This window comes from Sylvia atricapilla, chromosome 1 (genome assembly GCF_009819655.1).
Source record: "Sylvia atricapilla isolate bSylAtr1 chromosome 1, bSylAtr1.pri, whole genome shotgun sequence".
Lineage (NCBI taxonomy): Eukaryota > Metazoa > Chordata > Aves > Passeriformes > Sylviidae > Sylvia > Sylvia atricapilla.
The window spans coordinates 83,747,301-83,770,194 of record NC_089140.1 but is presented as its reverse complement, the minus strand read 5'-3'; the positions used below and the strand labels follow the sequence as shown (position 1 = coordinate 83,770,194).

Sequence of the window (22,894 nt, the reverse complement as noted above, 5' to 3'; positions counted from 1 at the left end):
GATACTACTACCTCTTAACTATAGAAAAGTTCTAAATGTCACTGAATTACTGCCTGCAAAAAAAATTTTATGTAGTAGAAGTTTTACCCAGTCTGTGAACTAAGAGATAGTTGTGGGTAATGTTAATAAAGCTTCTCTCATACAGTGTTAAATATTTACATAGAGGACAATGAACGTATATAATTCTTCTGATTATAGCATGACTATTTTTTGTATCAAAATAGAAATTACCTTCTTGAAATAGAAATCCTGGTACTAAGTATTCACTACAGGTATGACTCATGAGAATAGTTTTCTAAGGGCATTTGGAACTAACTTACTCCAAGAATGACTCCAGGGCTAAGTAGCTGAAGCCCCACCTGACAGTCAGGGTTTCAAAGGCAGTAAGTGCTCCTCACTGCCATCACTCCCAGCTCCAGCCATGCTGCTGGCTGGAGAGCTGGGTGTGATGCATGGGTGGGGTACAAGCTGCTTGCAGCAGTGGACATGTGATGTTGTGTATGCAGTGTGCCAAACAGGAAACACTGGGAACGTGCCACATCCACAGCTTACAGAGAGGAGTTGTCTGTTTTATTTGTCACTAGAACATGCACAGAGCATCCCTTCTGCAGTCTTCATCTCAATCCTGCCCAACTCTACAAAAGCTTGGCCTCTCTCTACCCCACTAACTGGAAAAGCCAAGTGATGTGCTAAAACTTCACACCACTTCTAAATGAACTGGTTTGGATCTGTGGAAAGCTATTGACGCAGCAGGCTCCCATAAAGTTTCCTTTTCTGATAGTTCTGCTGGGCTGGGTGGCCCAAGAGCTTTATTTCTATCCACAAAAATTCTGAAAGAGAGGGCAATTCTAAGAATTACAAATTACTTGCTTTACAGGAGGAGGTTAGGATGAAGTGAATTTTAGTGGCACCAGCATCCCTGAGGCAGTGAGTCGCTTCTCTGAAATGTTGCTTTTACAAATTCAGATTCTCTTTGGCATGGCAAACAAAGAGCAAACACCTCCAGAGAAGAATGGTTGTAGCTGGGTCACTCTGACCAGCAGGTCAAGCAGGATTACCCAGGTCAGTACAATGAAGATAATTTTACATAAATTAGCTAGTGTTTGAATCAAATTTGTTTTGTTAGGTAACCAAAATTTCCCAAAGGCTTTTTTCAGTCATATAATATGACATGGTCTTGAAAAATGATTTTGGATTTCCTCTGGATAGTACTATTGCCTTCTCTGACACTGTTCTGAGAAGTATGTTCTTGCTGTTCAGATGAGTATGAGTCATGCAACTATTAATTTTAGGAAGCCTCTTATATTGTCGTGTTACTTAGGAAGGTTCTCACCACAGCTGGGCCCAAGAACATGAGCTTTGGCCCACTGGGTCTGTCCCAGTAAATATGCCTCTAGTTTACATCACCACACTCGTGATACTTTTTTCTAACTCTTAATGCCAAAATCCCACTAAACTCTTCACTGACTTCAGTCAAAAGAGTAAGTTTTGGGAAATAAAAAGAAAAAAAAATCTCTGAAGGGATCTGTCTTTCAAAATAGAGTGGGTTGAGAGGCAGCAAAACAAAGGATAAGCTTCAGTATTTCTACATACACAGAAGACCCAATAATTCAGAAATAGCATGAACTATCTCAGCAAAATCTGCAAAAACCTGTATCTGCATCTATATCCACGTGCTCTTTCAGATGGCTTGTCATGTTTTCATATGATTGGTATATTTTTTGGTTCTTTCCTTGTGATCCTTAATTGACATCACAGACGTTTTACACTTAAGTTTCTAAAAGATGAAGAAGACCAAAATTACTGCTCCAAAACCCCCAGGTTGTCCAGCAGAGGAACTCTCTTTGCTCTCCTGCAGATGCCGTGCAAGTCTAGTTTGGCACTGAGTCTCAAAGGAGGCTTCTCAGCACCACGCAAGACAAATAACATGAACAAAAGATGAAGCAAACTTGTTGGCAATTTGCTATGTGATTAAGGGCAGATCTAAGCACCCTTGTTCCTTTTTCCCCCTTGGGTGCTCCACTCATCAAGCCACAGTGCCATTCTGAAGCAAATTCAGCCTCTTCAGTGATACTTGATAATGTGTTGGACTGTTATGGACCAGCAATGACAGGACACTTCTTCAAAACTAGTAAATGTTTTTAGTTGCTATTTTGACTGATTTCTCTAAAATGCATATCATTTGCTCTCAGCTATTTCAGGTTCCTAACAAAAACAATAGGACATATAGGGCCAACTCCCAAAACAAATTTCTGAAGTATGGGCGCTCTGGGACTTAAGGAAAAGGCCCAGCAAGCCTGAAAATCTAACTTCCTGTCTCTTTTTTCCTTTTCACTATGGACAGCAAAATAGAAGGGTTTTGTGAGCTTGAGGCTACACAACTCCAGTTGCTATAATTATATAACCAGGAATTTTATAATTGTACAGTAGGTCAATTCTCTTATAGGGACTAATGCTTAAATTGCAACTTCTAGATTGGGAAGTTAAAACAGGAAAAAAGACTTTTGTGGTTAAAAAAGTTTGCTATTAACTGAACCTAACCACAATAACTAACTTCTATTCACAGTTTCTTCCTGCTATAAATTTGGGGTTGTTATTTTTGCTTTGGTTTTTCTGCTCAAACCTGGTTTCTGATTCTAGGATGGTCCTCAAACAGCTAAATCATAAAATAAGATTAAGTGCTGGACTAGAAAAAAGGCTTGGTTAACTGGTGCATCTTAGCTAATGCTGTGCTAATTTTAAGCTCTTTTTGCTATATAAACACATTCTTTGGTATTAGACTTGTCTTACTAGATTCCTTACGTGTTCAGTTACGTTTATATTACAAACTCAAATTCCTGAAATATTGCAGGCCGGTTTTAGCAGAAGAAAAATGCACCCTTAAAGGGTTGATTCAGTAATACTACTATCAGTGAAGGTGAAGAAAAATAGAAATAAGGCTTTGAAAACTGTACAAAGGCTTAAATCTGAAATTGCAGTGGTGAATAATTTATTTTTATTTTTTTTATTTGTAAAGGCCTAAACTAATTTACAGCAAGGATTCTGTCATCCAAGTGAACTGATTTGCTCAGGAAATATATAGAAGAGGCCCCTTGAAACAGAGATGAAGCTCTACAAAAGGAAAGGGTTAAACAAAATGGGAGCACTGAACATATCAATCTCACAATTTTATGACATTGGCAAATACTTATATAGACTCTCTCAAACCAATGCCCTTTGCCAAAACAAAAGAGCATAGCACCCCGATTGTGGGGATTACAATGCACACTGGAAATAGCGCCTTTGCCCTTTTTAAGAGGGGCATGCAGTGCCAAGCAGCCTAGAGAGAAACAGATTCCCATGTTGCATCACACAGTGTACTCCTCACATTTCACTCAGCTTGTCCATCAGATATACATGACTAAAGAATGGGGGACATGAGCACTTTGCCCCACTGGTGCTCTGGAGATGCAAGATCTTGAGTTTGGTTATTAACAGGCTTTCACTCTTTTGATATGCTGTACAAAAAGAAGGGAACATAATAAGTGAATACTGGTTTGATGTTTTGTATGTTACACCCCTGCTCAGGAATATAAGTTTATGAGTTACAGGTGATGCAAGGGAAGTTCTTTTAGTGTAGTTTGCTAATGATGAAGATGGGGAAACATTTAAGTGTTCTGGCAGAGGTTTTTGTGCCTGTGCAGCTTTAGTAACTGCTCTAGAAGAGGGAAGAGTTCATTGAGATTTAGGAGTAAAAGGAGGAGATCTAAAATAATTGAAAAGATGATGAGCAGAGCTGTGAAATTAAGTTCCTTTGATTTAATAGATGACCATTCATTCCTGGAGCTACAGAAACTGACAGCGTGCAACGGCTGATCCAATCCACTTGCAAAATAAAGTATGTAGCCTAGCCTATTTATTTTCATAAAGGCGCAAATTAAGATCATGCATGTGGCTCATTACCGCGGCATGTGGCTCAGATGACCAGGGTAATTACTGAGCTGTGGTGACTCAGTCAAATTCTAGCCATGGTAACTGGGAAATTAGAGATCAATGTTTTGCTTCTGCAAATTTCGTGGGTTTGTTTCTCTACATAGAGCTAGGACAGGCAGCTGCCTCCCATAGGCCATCTGCATATGTGGGGTTGGGAGAAGGGAAAGGAAGCCAGCATTCTTAAATCTCTGCTAAGGAGATGGGAATTAAAGTTTCAGGTTGTCAAAGTGAGAGAAGATAAAGAATTACTATAGCGCAAGAAGTGTTCTGTTAGACACTGGGGTAAAAATATATAGAAAATGGTATTTTGATCATAATGCAAAAGCCTTGGTAGACAAAGGTGGGCACTTACAGTGATCTTCCACTCATGTAGTATAGAAAAGATGACCATTTCTTTCACTCCTCTGTTACTTGAAAATTAATCCAATGTCTGAATGTTTGAAAGTAATTTCAATCTGCCTGGCATGGGGTTTTCTTGGGTATGGCAATGCCATCAGCCACATACAGTTTCTGATCCCTATTTGCCAAGTCTTGCTTGCTGAGGAAGCAGCTCTCACTTCTGGAGCCAGAGAAGCTACTTACATCTACTCTGTGTGGTTACTGAGCTGGGCAAGCCACTTTCTGATGGGGCAGAGTATGTGGAAATACGAGCTCAGGACTGAAGGGATGGAAAGGGTTTCAGGAAAGAGGTGGCCATTAAGCAGAACCTGCGTGACTATCACCAAGGCAGCCAGATGAAAAGCCAAGTAAGGCAGCAGCTTAGTTCCTCATTCGAGTTTCTTACTGTTATTTCACTCAGCCTGCTTGCTCCCCTCTCCTGGTCCCAGTGTTAGCTGCTGGCCTGACCTGTCGTCTCTGCCATCCTCCCACCGTGGCCGGGAAAGCAAAGTGGCACAAATGGGGAAGAGCAGAGAAACTCCTGAAATACCTGGAGAAGCCAGGCTGCCCAGGCTCGCCGGGCTGAGGACACACACAACAATAGTGCCAGCCAGACTCCCCGGTCTCCAGCCTGGTTTTGCTTTCGCACACAGGTGTAGCAATCGATATTCTGGGAAAAAAAAAGGCGTGAGGGGGCATATTCCTGAAACAACACACACAGATTTTAACGTGATGCCCACGTTTCCACGAAGACTGTGCCGGTCAGCGCCCCGCACCGCCCGGGGAGTGGGGCTGCCTTCCGTGCTGGGCTCGTTCCGCAGGAGGAAAACCCGGGCAGAAGTCTGCCTTGCCAGCGCCACGGGCCTCCAGCCCCTCTCCCTGACCACAGCCGCTGCTAATGTTAAAAGTTGTTTGTGCCGCCTCCGAGAGAAAAAAAAGTGTCTGTATGACCATAGGTGACGAGAACCAGGCCGTAAGTGGCAGAGCCAAGGCTGGGCAGGGTGTGAGGCTGAGGAAAAGCCTCCGCTCCCCGCGGGGCTCAGTCTCGGGCACAGTCGGCTGCCAAGCACTTTTGCCAAGTTCGTGGCAAAAGAGACGATGGAGGTTCCTGGGAGCTGGCGCTGGCAGAGGGATTTGTCTGTTTGTCGCTCCTCTCGCCCGCCTGTTACCCCATCCCGTCCTCTCCCACGCCGTGGCGGGGGCGGCGTGGGCGGCCGCCCTGGCAGTGCCCGCGGGGGCGACCGCCGTGTTTGCGTTTGTGCCGGGCAGTCACATGGAAACCGGCTCGCAGCGCCCCCGCACTCCCGCGCTGCCCGGGCAGCGGCCGGCCGAGCCCCGCCGCGCCGGGAGCTCCGCCGCCTGCCTCTCGCCCGCCGTGCCCGGCTGCGCTCTGGCCGGGCAGCCCGGCTGTCAGGGCCCGCGGCGCGGCTTCCCTGCCGGCCGGGTAAGGCGGGCGGGGGCCGCCCCGGCGGCGCATCCCCGGCGGCAGCCCGCGGCCGGGCCGGGCAGCCGTGGGCGGCGGCGGCAGTGCCGCCCGGCAGCGGGGCGGGGAGCGGGCGGAGGTGGGTGCGAGGGAGGGGGTGAGGGCGGCTCTCACTCCTGTACTCTCCTCTCTTCCCTCCCTCTCGGTACCCCCGCCTCCGACCTTCGCCGCTGCCGGGATCGCGTCTCGCACCGGCCCGTCCTCTGAGAAGCGGCGAGGAGGGCCCGGCCATGGAGACCCTGGTGCGCCCCGGGGCCAGCAAACCCCCCACCGGGTAAGCTCCCGCCGGGACCCGGGCCGGGCCGGCCGCCGCTCCCCTGCACGGGCGGGAGTGGCTCCGGACGGCGACAGCCGGCCGTGCTGGCCGCGGGCCGCGGTGCCTTCCCTCCGTCCCGCCGGTCGCGCTTCCCTCCGGGCTCGGAGCGACGCGCAGGTGTCGGCGCCCGGCCCGCTCGGAGCACGGCCCGGGGACGGAGGGGGCACGGCGGGGAGCAGGGGGCGGCAGGGCGGTGAGCTCGGGTGCGGAAATGTCAGGAGCGGGAGAAAGTGTCTGTTTCGCCTTTGCCCTGCGGAAGGGGCGCCCCGGCCCGGCTGCCGGCGCTGCCCCTCGGGCTGCTAGCCCGTGACCCGGTTCGGTTCGGGGCCGGTTCCCCTCGGCGGGTGTTTCGGGGCGGCCCTGCGGGGCGAAGGGCAGCCGCTGTTTGCAGCTCCCGGCCGGCGGGGCTGGAAGGGACGCTGGCGGGGAGGGAGCTGGCGGAGCCCAGGGCGGACCCGTCCGGCGGAGGGTCCGGGGAGCCCGCGGCCGCAGAGGTTCCTGCCCATACGCCCGTCTGCCCGAGCGCCAGGACGCAGCTGCCAAAAACCTTTGAAAGGTTTATTCTGACGTGGGTCTCAGCCCCACCGCACGGCCGCGGCAGAGGAAGGAAGAGCACTGCCAACCGCGAATTAAAAGTGCTCAAAATTGTCCGAGGTTGGTGGGAGACCGCGGTGGCTACTCCCGGTGCCTCCTGCCTTTGGTGACGGGCACCGCTCTCGCAGCGCTATTGCTAAGTAGCGGTCAGCCCGAGTGGAAACCGCGGGAGGGTTAGGGCTTTTTCAAAAGAACAGACAAGTAGAAGATATGCCAGCAGTGGAATTTATTAGTCCGTTAATTAAACGAGAGCTGCAGCACAATGAGCTCCTAAGTGATCTCTTTTCTCAGAGCAAAAGCTGGGCAAGTTTTAAGAGCTCTGCTGTCTGCTCGCTGCAATTTACTGCTCTACTTCCCACTGTCTGCACAGACTGAAAGAGACTGTGATTGCTTCAGCAGCTTTTTTTATTTTGAGTTCTAATGTTTATATCATAAATTTATTTTCAACAAATTAAGAAACAGCTCTAAAGTACGCGCTAGTGGGCTACAGTAGTTTTGTTCAGTTTCATTTCCTTAGTTTGTGTTTAATAGGGAACCTTGCGGTGTACACAGAAAATAGTACAGGGAGCAGTGAGTGAAGAAAAGATGCCGTAGCTAGTGCTGTGGTAATGAAACAGTGTGTGCCACGTTTCTTTGACTTGCAGAGTATGACATAGCTTGCTGCTCTTTTTGTAAATAAAATGTTTGATTCCAGCTGAAATTAAGCCTGTTAGATCGTGACCTTTTAGGGTAACCTTCCAGGAAGAATGGTAGATGTAAGGTGCCTCCCCTCTCTGCATTTACTTGATGTAACAGTATAGCTGCTTTCTAAAATCCTGATGAAGAGATGCCAATATGGTGCCAATTTACGTGTGTGCTTTGAATAGTAATTCAGATGCAGTGCTGACTAAAAATTTGTCTCGATTGCTAGGTATCCAAAGATTCATTTAAAAAATAATTTGCAGTGGGAACGCATGTCATTGGTACATCTCACTGGGACCTAGGGGCATTTCTGAATAAAACTTTTGAATCCTTTATAAACAGTTTCATATGTGAAAACTTGTCCACAGCTAGACTCAGATATCAAGTACATGAACAGAAGTTACAGTAACTGCATTAACTTCAGTCATATTGCTCCTGACATGGCTCAGGTTGAATCCAATCTTAGGGTGCAGATGCACTTGTGATATTGTATAACAAAGTGTGTGGGTGCTAATCTGCTCATGTGGAAGCTGAGGGAAACACTGTCCTGTGCACCAAGGGGTGACTGCCTGTTTTATCTGAGCTCATTTCAGCCTTGAATTACTTTGTGTTGTCTTTTCTTGCGAGTCAGACCTTCCCAGCCTGGATGTGTCTGTGCTGCTAGCAGGGGACTTCACTGAATAGTTCATAATTCCCAGAGTTGCTATCATCCATATTGAACACTGGTTGTTTGATCGCTAATCAGATTTTACTGAAATCTGTTAGGGTCAGAAAAGGGTAGCAAGAGCATAGCTTTGTCCTTTTAGGTTTCCATATGAATCCAGACATGAACTGCATCTGTGGAGTGTGGCTGAGGACCTCTGGCTGTTAAGGCCAAACCGTTTGTGACAGAAGTGCCTTCCTTTCATGGCAGAAGACGTGCTATATGTATTTCCAGCTTATTGATTGGCTTAGCCTGCAGTTAGGAAAGGGAGATTAAAATTACCATAGGTTCACAATTTTTAACAAAATTTAGGCAGAGCTGTTTTGTCGCTATGTAAACCATTAACAGCAACATTGTGACCCTCCCTTGTTAAACAGTGAACAAATTTGAATATATCATTTTGTTAAGGGTAGAGCAGCTCTGCTGTGTGCTTACACAGATAAATTGACTATGTGTGTTTCATGGCACAATTCCTTGAGAATTATGCATTTAAATGCAGGATACTGTTGGATTTTTTTTTTATTTCAAATGGCAAAGGAAAAACTGCTATTTGTGCTGGTGTTGCAGGGTTTTTACATTTTTTTGTTTCAAAAATAATTGTAGACTTCTGAACCAATAGTTTTATTGTTACTGATTGCTAGGTATAAGTTTTTTAAAACCTTTACCAAGTTCATAATGCTTTATTTAATGAACATTTATTTTGATTTATGAAAGTGAATTTAAGACAATCAGTAGCAACAGCAGAAATTACAATTTACTCTGTGATTATGCCATGAATACTAAAGGACAAATACACTTTTTTAGTATCTTTCTGTTTGTATCTGCCCTTGTTTCATTAGGAAGAGCAAAAAGAATCTTCTCTGATGTTTTATTTGGTTTCTTTTTTGGCCATAATGTGGCATAACAAGTATACACTGGTTGTAAATGGAGTGCAAGCGCAAGGATCAGTTCTGTTCTGCTCTGTTAGGAGCCTTGCAAAGAGCAGAGCCATCATCCCTGGCCACTGAAGGTATCTCCATCTCCCACAGAAGCCAACAGTTTATGGGTCCATCTTCATGCCTGTGTCTAAGCACAGACAAGTTTCCTCTGAAGTCTGGCAAATGTGGGGAAAGGCTCTATATTAAACTAGATGTATGAGTGCTTTCTTTAAGTAGGACCTTTATTTTCTGTGCTTTATCTTCCTTCCATATCTCACAGGGCCTTATGGTACTAAGAAATACAGACACATCTTAGCACACCTACTTTGGAGTGACTTCCTTGCTGGATTGAAGCGTCCCTGGAAGTCAGATAAGGATGTGAAACAGCAGTAATGTTTACATGCAAAACTGGGGAAAGGAAACCCCAGCTAGAGAGCAAGTTGCACATTCTAACCTTTTCTTACTATTTTATAACTACTACACATAGTTAAGTGGGTTGCCTTGTGAAACTGCACAACCAGCTTTAAAATAGTATTATTATTGTGTTTAGGGTTTTTTCTTGTCTAGAAAAGCTCATAGAGCACTCTTGTGCACAGAACATCTGCTAGTCTGTGTAACACTAGTTATAGCAGACTCTAGCTCACCTCCAGGTGTTGCAAAATTTAGGGTAAAAAGAAACAGCATGTAATTCATTTTTAACTGAAAAACTGAGGAATCTTTATGCATTTTCTATGTTTTGTATTTATATGAGATTTCTGTGTAATATGCAGAGTGGTGGATGGCAAAGGGCAATGACTACAACCAGAAATGTAGAGTTGCAGTGTGGTAAAATCGCAGAGTGGTTTGGATTGAAAGGGATCATCTCATTCCAGCTCTCCTGCCATAGGCAGGGACATCTGCTGCTAGACTCGCCTTGAACACTGACAGGGATGGGATATGCACAGCTTCTCTGGGCAGCCTGTTCCACTGGTAAAAAACATTCCTAATATCTGATCTAAACCTCCTCTCTTTTAGCTGAAAGCCATTCTCCCTTGTTCTATCCCTGCATGGTAGCGACTCTCAAGACTGCTGCCTTGACCAGTTGCAAAACTCAAACTGGTGCTTTTGGCATTGGCCTTCACATTGTTTCATTATTTGTATATCAGCACCACTCCTGCAGAATTTGGTTGATTCACTTCAATTCACTTCTTATGTGTCCACCTGAGACAGGGAGCTTCCCTGTGATGCATTTTTCTGGCGCCATAGTCAACATTAAGCCTGTCTTCCTCCTAGTCTGGGCCCAAAGTATTTCTTTCTGTGTCGGTGGAGGTAAATCACATTAAATAAAACTCTGGTAATAATGACAAAAAAATATACTTGTTATTGCATGAAATGAAACAGGGCAATGTTTTTCTGTGTTTGGCACCTCCATATGATTGTGACTGTTGAGCTAATATACCATAACAGATTTGTATTTTCAGTCATGACTAATATCTCAGGATTGCTGAAGATAAAGATACTAATTGTGCGAATAGGCCAAATGACGAGATAAATGCAATGCAATCCAGTTCTGATGGCTGTTCTTTCTGAAGTCCAGGTTTCTGTTTCTCGTATCTTATTTTTTCCTTTTTCCCTTTTTCCTTTCTTTCAGAAATCTGCTAGAGTAGAGAAGAAAGGTATTATAAAATCTCTTTCATTTCTGTACTGTCTAGAATATTCAGGATTTGTTTTGATTTTCCCCATCTGCCAGTTGTCTCTCATTATTTTCTTCATATGGAATATTTTATATGTTTTCATCTTGCTATTTTATGCCACTCCTGCCACTATGAGATGAAACTGAACCTTCTCTTTCTTCTTGTCACCTATCTTAGTTGCTGTTCATGTTCTTTATCTTGTAATTTCAGATGCATTTTTCTTCAGGTTTTGCTACTGTAAATTTACACCTTGTTCAATTGGTAGTCCTCATGAAATCATTTCACTGCTCTGCAGGAACTTTTTGACCAGTAACAGTCAAATTCAGGAGGCTGCATTAGAGAAGGTGGCTTTTATTACAGTTTCAAGTGCTCTCATGGGTACACTTTCAGAAGATGCTGACCCTTAAAGAAAAACAACTTCCTAAATGTTTATACTGAAGTCAGTTCAATAAATACATGACTACTTTGTGTGTAATTAATCTTGCTGGAGAAGTGGTATATTTCATTTTGCCAAGTAATTCACATCCAATTCATCCTTATGGCCAGAATGAAAGAAATTCTTTTTTCCCTTCAAAGGAATGAGAGTTCTCTTGAATACATGCATTTACTCTTAATTATCTGACCTCATGTACACTCCTATTGTCACGGACTTGAACTATCCCACACGCATTTCTAACAATATTAATTTTCTTTAAAGAAATACATGTCGAAGACTCCAGGCAAAAGTGTGAACACATTTACGTGACCAGCTCTAAAAGCAGTCAGGAGGCCTGTGACAGAGTTAGGGAAGTACCTCACTTCTCCTGAATCGCAATTCAGTGCCTTAACAAGTGTTCCCCTGTGTCTGGGCTTTAGCTACTCTCTTAGCATCAGCAAACACTTGATTTTCTGGCAACGACTGTGTTCTGTATACTGCAGCTTTTTGTGTTGGTCTGGCATTGTGATTTCCATGAAAATTGACAGTTTTCACACTTTAATGCTGCTTCTAAGAGAATGACAGGCCTTTAGAATTTGTTTTTTTCCATAGTCAGTTAAGCCAGTTTATGCATGAGAAACTGGGAATTGGAAAAATACTTACAATCCATGTTTCCAGCTAAAATTATGATTTAAGGATCATTTAAAAATGGCTGCATTTCCAGGTCATGGAAATTGCAACCCTTATTAAGGTATGAATCCTCTTAATATAGAGAGTGTTTCCAGACCTGTTAGTGTCCAGTGAGTCAGGCTGCTTATCATTAAATAAGTGATGCTGGAAATAGTGTATTGTCATAGTTTCAGTGTGAGAGTGATGAGACAGGGACTTGACCCATGCTAAGGAGCAAATCACAAAGCTGTGTGGCAGTGCTGTGCTCTGATGGCAGTGGTGCACAGCATCTCATACCCACTTTAGTCCCCTCATACCAGAAACTATGTCCTTTCAGTTTCATTAATCCCTCAGCTAATGAGCTTGCCTTCAGGTGCTGTGCATTTGTGCAAAGGAGTTGTTATAACCAGAGAAAGGGGAAAAAATGGATTTGGAATGGTTTTTCTATGTTTTTTTGTTCTTACTATAGATTCTAGATTCAGAGTGTCTATGGGACAATAAAATTAATATCTTATTCCTGTAAATTCGACATGATATTTGTTTGTTAAGCTCAGTTTTGTGTGTTCCTTGGGATGCGTTATATGGAAGAGAGTTGTCAGACTCCTTTACAGTTTCGGTGATGAAACATGAGTTACAAAGCTTCTCTAGTAGTCAAAAAATGATGCAAACTGAGTACACTTACTTTTGGACATGGTGAGCATCATTAAAGCAGGTAGGAAAGGTGAAAATGTGCAGTAGACAGACTTCATTTTCAGGTTTGGTTCTGTGTTCTCCAGTGTCTTGTTTTTATTAAAGGCAGTTCATCTGTGCATAAGTATTTAAGGCTGGTCTCTGAGCTCTTCTGCCTCCTTCTCTCTTAATGTTGCTGTGGTGTATGCAATGAGGAGCAGCTCAGTAAAATGTGATGGAGAATCCCCCACCTAAATAATCATCAACCAGGTAATTAGGAAACTCTCTTATAGAAAACCCATGTCCAGGGATCTACTTGGCAAAGGAAGGGCTGAGGATTAAAACTGCAATAGTTTTTATTACACCAAAGTGCTAGGACCATCCTGCAGCATGGAGTCCTCCTTTGAGTGAGAAGCCACACAGATGTGAGCCTCAGTATTCCTGAAGCTGTTGTGTTGTAGTTGGTGTTTCTGCAGCAAGCTGTTAGTAGTGACTCAAAGGCTAGAGAAAATGTGGTCTTCCTCAGCTGGGGTGGTGTTGTGGTGATAACAGTGAGAACTTCTTTGTTCAAAAAAATAAACAGGTAACATGCAAAATCCTCCGACATGGAGACTGAGCAAGAAAACTACATTTTATATTATCAATGTTCTAAATATAGTCATACTGTACGGTTCCAACAGCAAGTACCAATCCAAAAGTACTTATTCAGATAAGTGTTACTTTACGCTTTCACCAAGAATGATTAGCAATCAGTGTGATTCTCTGTTTGCCGTGCCTACTTTCCATTCCTGTGTGTTAGGCTCTATTTAAATAAATTTGTGCTGATCTCATTGACTGTTACTGGGGTGTTATTGTGGAGTTAAAACTGTTTGTTTTCAGTAATCAGGTGTTAATGACATTGGTTTCTTTGAAGACCACACAAATAGAGATTTAAAATGGGTAATGTTAATGGTTGATGAGATGCTTTTGAATTTTCAAATGTTGTTTCAATAAATATTCTTGTTACCGTTCGTAGTAAGATGATATAAAACCTCTTTATATTACTGCTTTTTGGTAATATTTCAGTGGTTTAGACTAAAGAACAATGAAATTCAAGGGCCTGAGTACAAACACATCACTGATGATCAGTTGTTGCTGTCTCCAAAGTCTGATCGTCATTCCTGTTAATCTGCTGGTCCCCTTTTCTCTGAAAAGGCAGAATTCTTGTTTTTTGGCGCAGGGAGGGGTAACGTTTCTCCTTTGTGTTTGTTTTACGTGATGCCAGGAGATGGTGTGGTGGTGGCTTGAGCAGGAGTTTGTCCTCTGAGGTTGTGTGGAGGTCCACGTGCTGCAGTATATGTAAATGCACAGTTACAGAATCATCTCAGTCAAGCGGCATCTCCAGGGACACAAGAGGAAAGCTCTGGTTTAGATTATCTAGATGATGTTTGTTTTAAAAGCTCATTTCTTCCTTCTTGCCCCATGCATCCCCCTGTGGGAATTCTCCAGTGCTCACCCTGGAGACTTGTTGGGTGCTACAGCAGCAGTTTTCTGATGAAAGAGAAAATTAAATAGTAAATTCTGCTCAAACCTATTAAAACATTCATCTTTTGTTGTGTAGAGTTATTTTGTTTATAACAACTTTTCCCCTGCATTAGTAGATTCCAAAAGATAAATAAAAGCTCCAAGTTACTTTACTAAAAAACCATATTATTTCATTTTTTCTTACTTCTGTGCTTAGATGACCTTCCTTTCTGCATTTTTTATGTTTGAGGTCAGTACCTTGCATAGGCAGCAAAAATACCTCCTAGATAAACACATCAAGCATGGCACTGCTGCTCTAACTGTGCACAGGACATGTATTTTCCCCTGTTTTTGTCTGAGTTTGCCAGGAGGGGAGTCTCCAAAATCAATAAACAGTTTCAGACAAATGCAAAGAAAAAATGTTTTCTGTGCTTTTCTTTAATATCTGCTCCTGTGGCAGTGCTTTATTTCTGAACATCTCAGCAATGGTTCAGGGTGGAGGTAATATCTTGGTGCAAATCCAGATTCCTTCTGTTTCTTTTTGTGGTTTTGAGTTTGGTTTTATTTTTTCTGGTGTGTTTTTTTTTTCTTTTGAATAACTTCTCATGGTACTTTTGGAACCAAGCCTACACTTTTATGGATAATAAATAAATTACTGCTGGTTTCCCTGGGGGTAAAGCTCATGTTTCAGTGTCAACACAGCTTTCTCTATTCTAGGGGGGCTGGTCGTGGTGCCTGTGGTTGTTCTGAGGAGCACTTACTGCTAGGACAGGGCTTTCTTCTTGGGAAGGAGGCCAGCCTTCGGCTTCTGCCGTGATTAAAATCTTGGTACTGTGACACCTTCAGGTGCTCCTCAGACTGACTCTCCCAATTCATTAAATACAGCTACAATTAGGTCAGATCATGTTGCTTAACTGACGGTGTTGTAATTAACAGTTATTTATTGTGGTTGCTTTTACTTACCTGTTTCTTTTCCTCTGCCGAACTGGAGAGTCACTCAGTCATGTCACAGCATCACGGAGCAGCGTCACATGCTAGAAAAATGTTACGCTGTTGGACGTGCACAGCCTTGTGCTTTCTGAGACATGCAGTCTTTTTGTCTTATTTTATGGCTTCTTATGGTCTGTTGTGCAGCTTCATTTCCTGGGCTGGGACTTGTTCTGAGGGGGACGAACCGGGACCACTGTCTGCTTAGTGAGTCCCCAGCCCTTCATTTACGCAGGGCAGCTGCAAATTGTCCAGCACTGGGCTGTGTGTCGGAGTAGACTTGCCTGAGCCCAGGCTGACATAGGGATGATAGGGAGCAACTAGAGTGTGGCAGGAAATCAACTCCATCATATCTTTTGTAAACCAGAAGATATTTTTGTTCCTGCTCTTACACTAGCAAGTCAAGGATTGCTATCTTCTGATCAAGTTTGATATTCCTAAATATAATGTGTTAGTGCAGAATTGCTTTTTATTATTACATCTACCTTTTCTGTTGTGAGACAAACACATTCATATCTGTATGTGATGAATTGAGGGTCCAGGCTCAAACTTAAAATTGAAAGAAGTCACCTTTTACATGAGTCATTATCTAACAGAATTTTACCTTAAGTTCACAGATTTTTGGATTTTCCAAATTACCTGTGTAGGTAGAAGTATAGAAATTTACACTGCAGTTTTCAATTATAAATTTAATTGGCTGTTTTTTTTCCCTTCACCTCAAGTCCTGTAGATTGTACTAACTTCATAAAACATTTCAGAAAAGACTATCTAAGTGCAGCGCTGTTGATGGTTAAACCCTGTCATGATGACAGTAATGTTGCTTTTCTTCCTAACTTCCTAGCAAACTCCCCTTCCTATTTTTACCTGGATTTGTAAGAAACAAGAGAATACAGTCCTGAAAGAGCAATTAGTTAATTCTGCAACAAGTATTTACTCAGGTTTTAACTTCACAGGTATCAGGAAACATTACTCTTCTAGGGAACATTGATTATAGGTGTGTAGAATTCTTTCTGAAGAAGACAAATTGTGAATTACGGACTTATTTGAGGACCAGTGGGTGCAAGCTGTTCTTTGATTCCTTTGCTTTTAGTAGTTCTGTTTCACAAATAATAACGTCACGTGACTTTAGCAGTTGATACCAGGATCAAAATACAGGGTCTTCCCTCTCCTTGTTCAGACGTAGTATTTCTTTCTAATTTTTGTAACATTTGCTGTCTTTCAGCCCCATATAAGACAAACCAGGAATTTAATTTTTTCTTAGAAGCACTTTTTTTTTCTTTTTCCTTTTTCCCCCCCCTTAATTTTTAATTAAGGCTGTAGTGTAGTATTGTACAAAATGACTGCTAAAGACTGAGCAGACTCAGGGTCTGTCTGTCCCACTGTTTATTGGACTCTGTTGGGATAGAGTTGGAGAGTCTGTTTGTACTTGCCAGAGAATTGAAAGCATCAAAAGCACTGGCTAATTATTTAATGCAAAATTAGAAATGGGACTTTGACCAGCTGCTCTGAAGCAGCATGAATTTATTTGACCTGTTCAGCAGGGAGGAGACTGGGCATTGCTCAATGCTCTCGTTGCCTTAATATTCATGTTTTGAACCAAAGAGCCTTTTGGGTGTGGTCTTGCTCTGCTTCATTTGCCGGGCTAAGGTGTGTAAATCCCAAGCAGGTTGGCTGAAATCTCTGGGTCTGTGCCTGTATCATACAGGTATGAGAGAGACCAGCGTGGTCTTCAGTTGGGCAGACCAGGGAAATCCTTGTGTGTGCACACTGATCTTGATGCTTTACAGGGGTTCAGGTTTATGTTCTATACTAAAGTAACAAAAATTTGGTATCTCATTATAAAAGGAGGAGGGCTGTTTAGGTAAGGATGGGTGAGTTCAGTCTGTACATTCCTCTAAGTGTTCTTTCTGTAGCTGATTTTCTTTACATGATGGTAAACTTCAAAGTACCATCTTTCCACCAGTATTCTATAGCTAAAGATCTCTTGGACACTAACAATATATTGTTCATACTGGGTAAGGATACAGAGGCTACTTGTTTCTGTTCTCATTTGTTCTTCTTGCAAGATCAGATATTGCTTATATTTTTTTTTTTTTTTATAAAGCCTACAGCTTGTCTTGCCATTGCACCAGACCTATTTAAGAGTTATGCTCAAGTATATAGTTGCTTGTTGTTTATTACTGAGTATTCTCAAATTAGCCATAGTTATTTTGGAATAGAATCTCTTTGCATTCAAGTGGTTAAATACCACACTTTCTCCTATTAAAAATGAGATCCAGGTCTACTGGAAAATATTTTACAGATATAAAACTGCCTGAAGTATAAAACCTGTTTATACAGATACCATGGGTTTCTTGCCATAAAAAGCACCGTAAATTCCCCGTGCTGCTTCATTTTCATAAGGAGTTACCTGAAAAGAAATACTGCTTGCGGTGAGTTGCCAATTATTTATATACTAATTTGCTACCTGAGAATAATTTCAGATTTTTAAATCCAGTTTGGTATTGAAGTGATAGAGAGGAAAAAATTTCTGAAACTACCTCATACTTTACAGAAGTATAGTATAGAAATACTAGTAGTATAGAAGTATTTTAGCTTAAATTTGTCTGGATAAAACTTGACAATATTTATTATTTTTGAAATTTTTATTTATTTTATTTATTTTTTAAGGGAATGAGTTTATCTTTTAATTGAAGTATCTGTGTAGTAGTGTCTGTGTAGAAAACTCTGGTGCCAGATTTGAGCAGGAGGCTAAATACAGTGGCAGGGAGCAGAAAGCTGTGTTCTGCCTGCATGTCATGCAGGACATGCACGTCAGCCTGCAGTACAGATCAACCCTTCAAGCAAATGATCCAGACTGTTGACAAGGAGAAATATATCCTCTTGCTTCTCTTTTAAAGGATACCATTGCTGTATGTAGGGAAAAAAATTGGATTAAATGGATTAAATCCATGGCATTCAGCTATACTGTAGAGATGCAGTTAAGAGACTTAAAAATTATATTGCTTTATCTTCCAGCAGTGAGATGTTTTTTCTTACAAAATTTGAGGAACTAAGTCAGTTGGTGACTTCATGTACCTTTTGTGCCTGCTGAGGTACCTGTGATTTATTCCATAGTGCTTATCAGAAAATATCGTGGTTTTTCAGAATTAAATTGTGTGGATATATAGGGGTCCACACAGGAAGCTGTTTTGGAGGCCTCTATGCGTGATGTTTGTGAGTAGCACGTGTACACCTGCTCGAGAGTGATGTGAGGAAGGATCAGGCTGCAGATGCTCTTGCACAGTTCTAGCTTTGCATGCAGGTGGTCCGGGTAGCAAGCCTTCTTATGGATGGGTAGCACAAGGGAGAGCAAGCACATGGCTTACTGCTTGTAGAAAGAAATGTATTTTTCTTTTATCCTGCTAGTTTGGTAGGCTCTCGTGGCATTTAAAAGGAAATGTGTGATTATTTTAGGAATCTTTGAAAATGGCAGCGTATCTCTGAATTAATGTGTTCATATTTCTTGCTGAGTTGCAGATGGAAGATTCAAAACTGGTTTGAGCAACATATGTTGATTAGTACTGGAAATAAAAGCTACCCTATGGGACCTTGCTTCTGAAGCAAGCATGTCCACTGAGTCGTACAGCTGTGCCATTCCTTCTAGAATTGTTCTGCAATCTATTTACTTTGAACAAATGTTGCAGTCGTGGATGGATTTATGAGGATAATGATCTGACAGACCATGCAAGCTTATAGATTATAGAATTTTCTGTATGCAGGGAAACTACGTGTTCAGCAATTAAACTCTCCCTATATAGAGGAGTGGTATTGTTGTGTTCCTGAAAATACATGTGGAAGATGGGAGGTGAGGAATATAATTTTTATTGCTGCACAGTAGGGTGCAGGCGTGTTGACACCTGATGCAGACTCAGAATTGCTTGAAATTCTCTATTGGTTTGTTTAGCACAGTCTGTGTGTTTCTGTGGTTTGGCAGTGTTGCCTGCAGATTTCACAAGTGGTGGAGTTTGGGTCTTCATGTTTGGTTTTTTTTAATTTTTGGAAAGTACATTCCTGGGAGCTCAGGGTAAATAAATCTCACTTGGAAAAATACTTGGAAAAAATGAAACTGTCACTTGATAGCAAAGTCTATACTTCTTGGCCTTTTTTATTAATTCTCTCTAACACGTTTCTAATTTTGTGACATGACAGAAGAGGAGAAATGCGTCTTTGAATTTGTATCTGGAATAAGGTTATTGTTGCTTGGGAGCTGCATTGTACAAGCATTGGAAGGAGTTTCCTTTGCCATGGCTTGTCATTTAACAGCCACGTTCTGCTTGGTCTTGCGCTCCTTGGTGCTTTCAGGTCTTGTCTGCAAGCCTGTATCTGTGGGCAAAGCTCTGGTTCCCTACACGTGAAGCAGCACTTTGGTCTTCTAAAATTGTCCTTACAACGACAGTGGGCCAGAAAGTCACAAACTGAGCAGGCGTACGTATAAAGATGCAGCAGGGTGTATGGTAAAGGAAAGTTTTAGACGTCCACAGCTACATAAATCACTTTCCTCAAGCTGCTTGTTTCTTTTTTTTTTTCCTGACACCTTTCAGTCCTCGCTGCTATCTTCTTTTCACTGAGCATTATTGTCCTGCAAAAGAATAAAAGGGAAAAAATCTTACTCGTGAAATAGCAAGTTAAATTGGGTAGGCGTAGCAATAATCATAAAGTTTTACATGTTTAGATATAAATTTTACAACCAGTGAAACCACTAAACTCCACTGATTTATAGGCAGGATATAGACAGGAACAGAATTACTATTTTTTCCTCACTTAATCTAATTCCAGCTATTTTCAAGCTCAGACAATACCACTGTATTGTCTACTGTATACCTTTGTAATTACATAAAACTGATAACAAGCTATATGACCTCTGCATACAGATCTAAATATTGCCATCAAATCATTTATTATGTTTGCTTATGTCTCTGTACTTAGATCAGTCTGTAATTCATAATGTGCCATCTTTATTACTTTTTGCATAAGGAAATGTATTGTAATAGAACAGTATGTCAATGAAGACTTAAATGAGAGAACTGAGTATGTGATAATGAACTTATTTTTTACAGTGAAAATGTTTTCCAATAGAATTTAATACTTCATTCCATTAAATTATTTCTATCACAAAGTGAAATCTGCATGTACATTGTCAAAATGTGACAAAATATGTATGTACAGATTGAGTAGACAGAGTTCTATTGATTTAGTAATTAAGCATATTATCTTTTTCACCCCATCTCAAAAGTTCCTAATAATCAAACAGGTGAATGTTGTGTAACTTTATGATATGGTTATATAAGTCAGGAAGTTGAGTTTTAATAATGAAATTAAGTGCAGTATGCAAACAGCAGGGACCTTTTTATCTACAAATTCAACTTAGTCTTGAGTGAAAGTTCAGACCTTTACTGCTGGCAGTTTACTTTCAGCTTAGCTGAAAAATTAATGTTTTAATGATTAAATCCACTTTTGAAAAAGTACCCTTGTGAAAATGCGATATTTTTCACTTTATACAACAAAAATTCCTGCCATAGCTTTAAAGTTTTGGTTTCTCTGTGAAAAAAATCTAGTTTAAATAAACTTCAGCAAGTTGTCTTTTAGAGAAGGGGGAGAGTAAAAAAAAATTTCTTACAGATAGTTTTTATAGCTTTCTTCCCTCTTTCAAATTTCCCTGAAATGACCAAATCAAAAAGACTTTTGTTTTATGGAACCTGCTTTTGATTAAGTTGATTGGATTTTATTTACCTTCTTAATCTGAACCATGCTTCTTCCTTATCGTGTAAAGTCGCTTACTGTTGCTAAATATACCCATGTATTTTAAAGAAGCAAAGCTGTGCGTGAGTACGACCCATTCAGAGCGGGGTTGGAGAGTAGGGAGGGACCTGCTGGTAACCTGAGAGCAAGAGCAGATGCTAAATTAGCAGCTGGATCGTTAGTAACGAGTCCACAAGTGTCTGCTGGGAAATGATCTTCTTTGGGCGCATGTAGCGTGGGTGTGTGGGTTATTCAGAGTTTCTAGCATCTAGTTGCTCTTTACTCGTGACTCAAAGGAAAGTCATGGAGCCATGAGGATCTTTATTTGTGAAGCAACTGGCTACTTGTTTTTATTAAAAGTACAGGCTGCAGCTATAAATTGTTGTTATTCTGCAGCATTTTCTACTAGGACATGCAGTTGGAAAATGATTGGAAGGGCAAGGAGATTGCTGGCAGTATTTAGTTACAGAGTTAAATGAAAACCATAGAAGATCTGTGGGAAAGCAAATAACATTATAAGGGCATCATTAATAATCCCAGGGTTACATTCATTTTCACCTTTAATATAAATAGATATCAACCATTGACTGTAGTCAGAAGTAGTTGAGATTACAACTGGATGGGATTCTAAAATGTGACCAGGGACTATCAGATGATGTGACTTAATTGGTAGGCAAGCAGGAAAATCCAAATAAAAGATCACGAGGAAACAAGGTAAGTAAGAAAGCTGTAAGAAAAGTGCTGAGGAGGCTGGCTTTACTTCATATTGAAAATCAATGTATTTTTTTATGTCTTAAGCTAATGATTATATGAATATGTGCTTTGCAGGTCACCATTTCTCCATATTGAAGAGCATGTTTGGGATTTTTTTTAAGCTTATCAATTTGGTGAGGATGATTCAATTATTCAATTGTGTTGTATAAACAGACATGAAAATTATACAGACAGATAGAAACATGATACATGCATGCCATGGTCCTAATGTCACCAAAAGGTTTTGTGATCCTTTTTTTGTTGTTGTTGATCGGGGAGAAAAAGCCTTATGAGGGAAGGGAAACAAGCCTTCCAGCTGACAAGTGCGATTCTGCGTAATAGTGACAGCCTTATCACGGGCACAGAGTTTGTGGTGTTTTGAGGCAGTGACTATGATCTAACCCCCCAAAAAAAGCCAAACCAAAAAATCCCCAGATGGACCCCTTCCAGACTCACGTCTGGACGCCCACGCAGCAGTGATTTAACGTATGAAGGTGCTGTATCCTACTCGGTTATCCTCCTCTGGTAATTCCACTCCAGTACCAGGTCTGACTGAAGGTCAGTCAAAAGTTAAGGCTTTGGGGCTGGCACTGAGGTTTTCAGTTAGGTGTCAAGAAGGATTGGAAAGATGATTCTAACAGAAGGCCCCCTCTAGACACAAACGTCTTGACTATTTCAGAGAGGGATGCACAGGACAGGTCTTCAGCTCTAACTTTTATTTTCTGGGAAAGGATGAAGTAGAAACATCCAAACAATTTTTTTAATTGGAGAATCCTTTTCTGCTCAACCCAGCAACTAGACTAGATCTTTCCTCTTTTTTTTTTTTTTTGTGGGTGTGTGTGTGTTAAGATTTAAGCACCTGTGTGAAAGACAGGGAACAAGTTACAGTCAGTGCAGTTTTGTGTGAGTACAGAAGTGACCTTCCCCAACCCCCCAAAAAAGCATAGCCAGTTTTGGATTGTGTAGTGGCTATCTATATTAGCCTAAATATGGAAAAATGTTGACTTCATATAACTTGTCAGAAAAAGACAGATAGATTGCTTCTATTTGCATGTATATATGTATACAGGCATTATATTATCAAGTTTTAATTGACATGTTAATGCCTTGGTAGAATAGTGCATGTATGTGAAGACCATATAATGTTACTCAGTTCCAAGTACAAGCATGGGGGTGGATTTATTTTGGGAAAAGGAAAAACAGAGGTTACCCTCTGGTAGCTTTTTTTCAGGCAAATTAGGGAGTGTGATACTTTAGTTGCCTTTTGGCAAGGAATTGCTTTTCCATCTTTGTACAAAACTGTAATTTAGCATTAATGGAAAAACAGAGTAGATTGGTGTAAATCCTCCAGACAGTACATCCCATTCTAGTAGGGATTTAAAAATGTTCTGCTGCATAGC

General features: G+C 41.6%; 1 protein-coding gene across 5 annotated transcripts in view; it reads left to right on the top strand.

Annotated features, from left to right (window-relative positions):
- Positions 1–5,946: 5,946 nt before the first annotated feature.
- The window catches only part of COBL (cordon-bleu WH2 repeat protein), a 158,842-nt gene continuing 141,894 nt past the window's right edge, over positions 5,947–22,894 (top strand). For all 5 annotated transcript variants that reach the window (XM_066326938.1, XM_066326929.1, XM_066326918.1 and 2 more), the window contains exon 1: positions 5,947–6,107. In XM_066326938.1, coding sequence (XP_066183035.1) covers positions 6,064–6,107 — 44 coding nt within the window. In that variant the 5' untranslated portion in view covers positions 5,947–6,063. The remainder of the gene's footprint in view (positions 6,108–22,894) is intronic.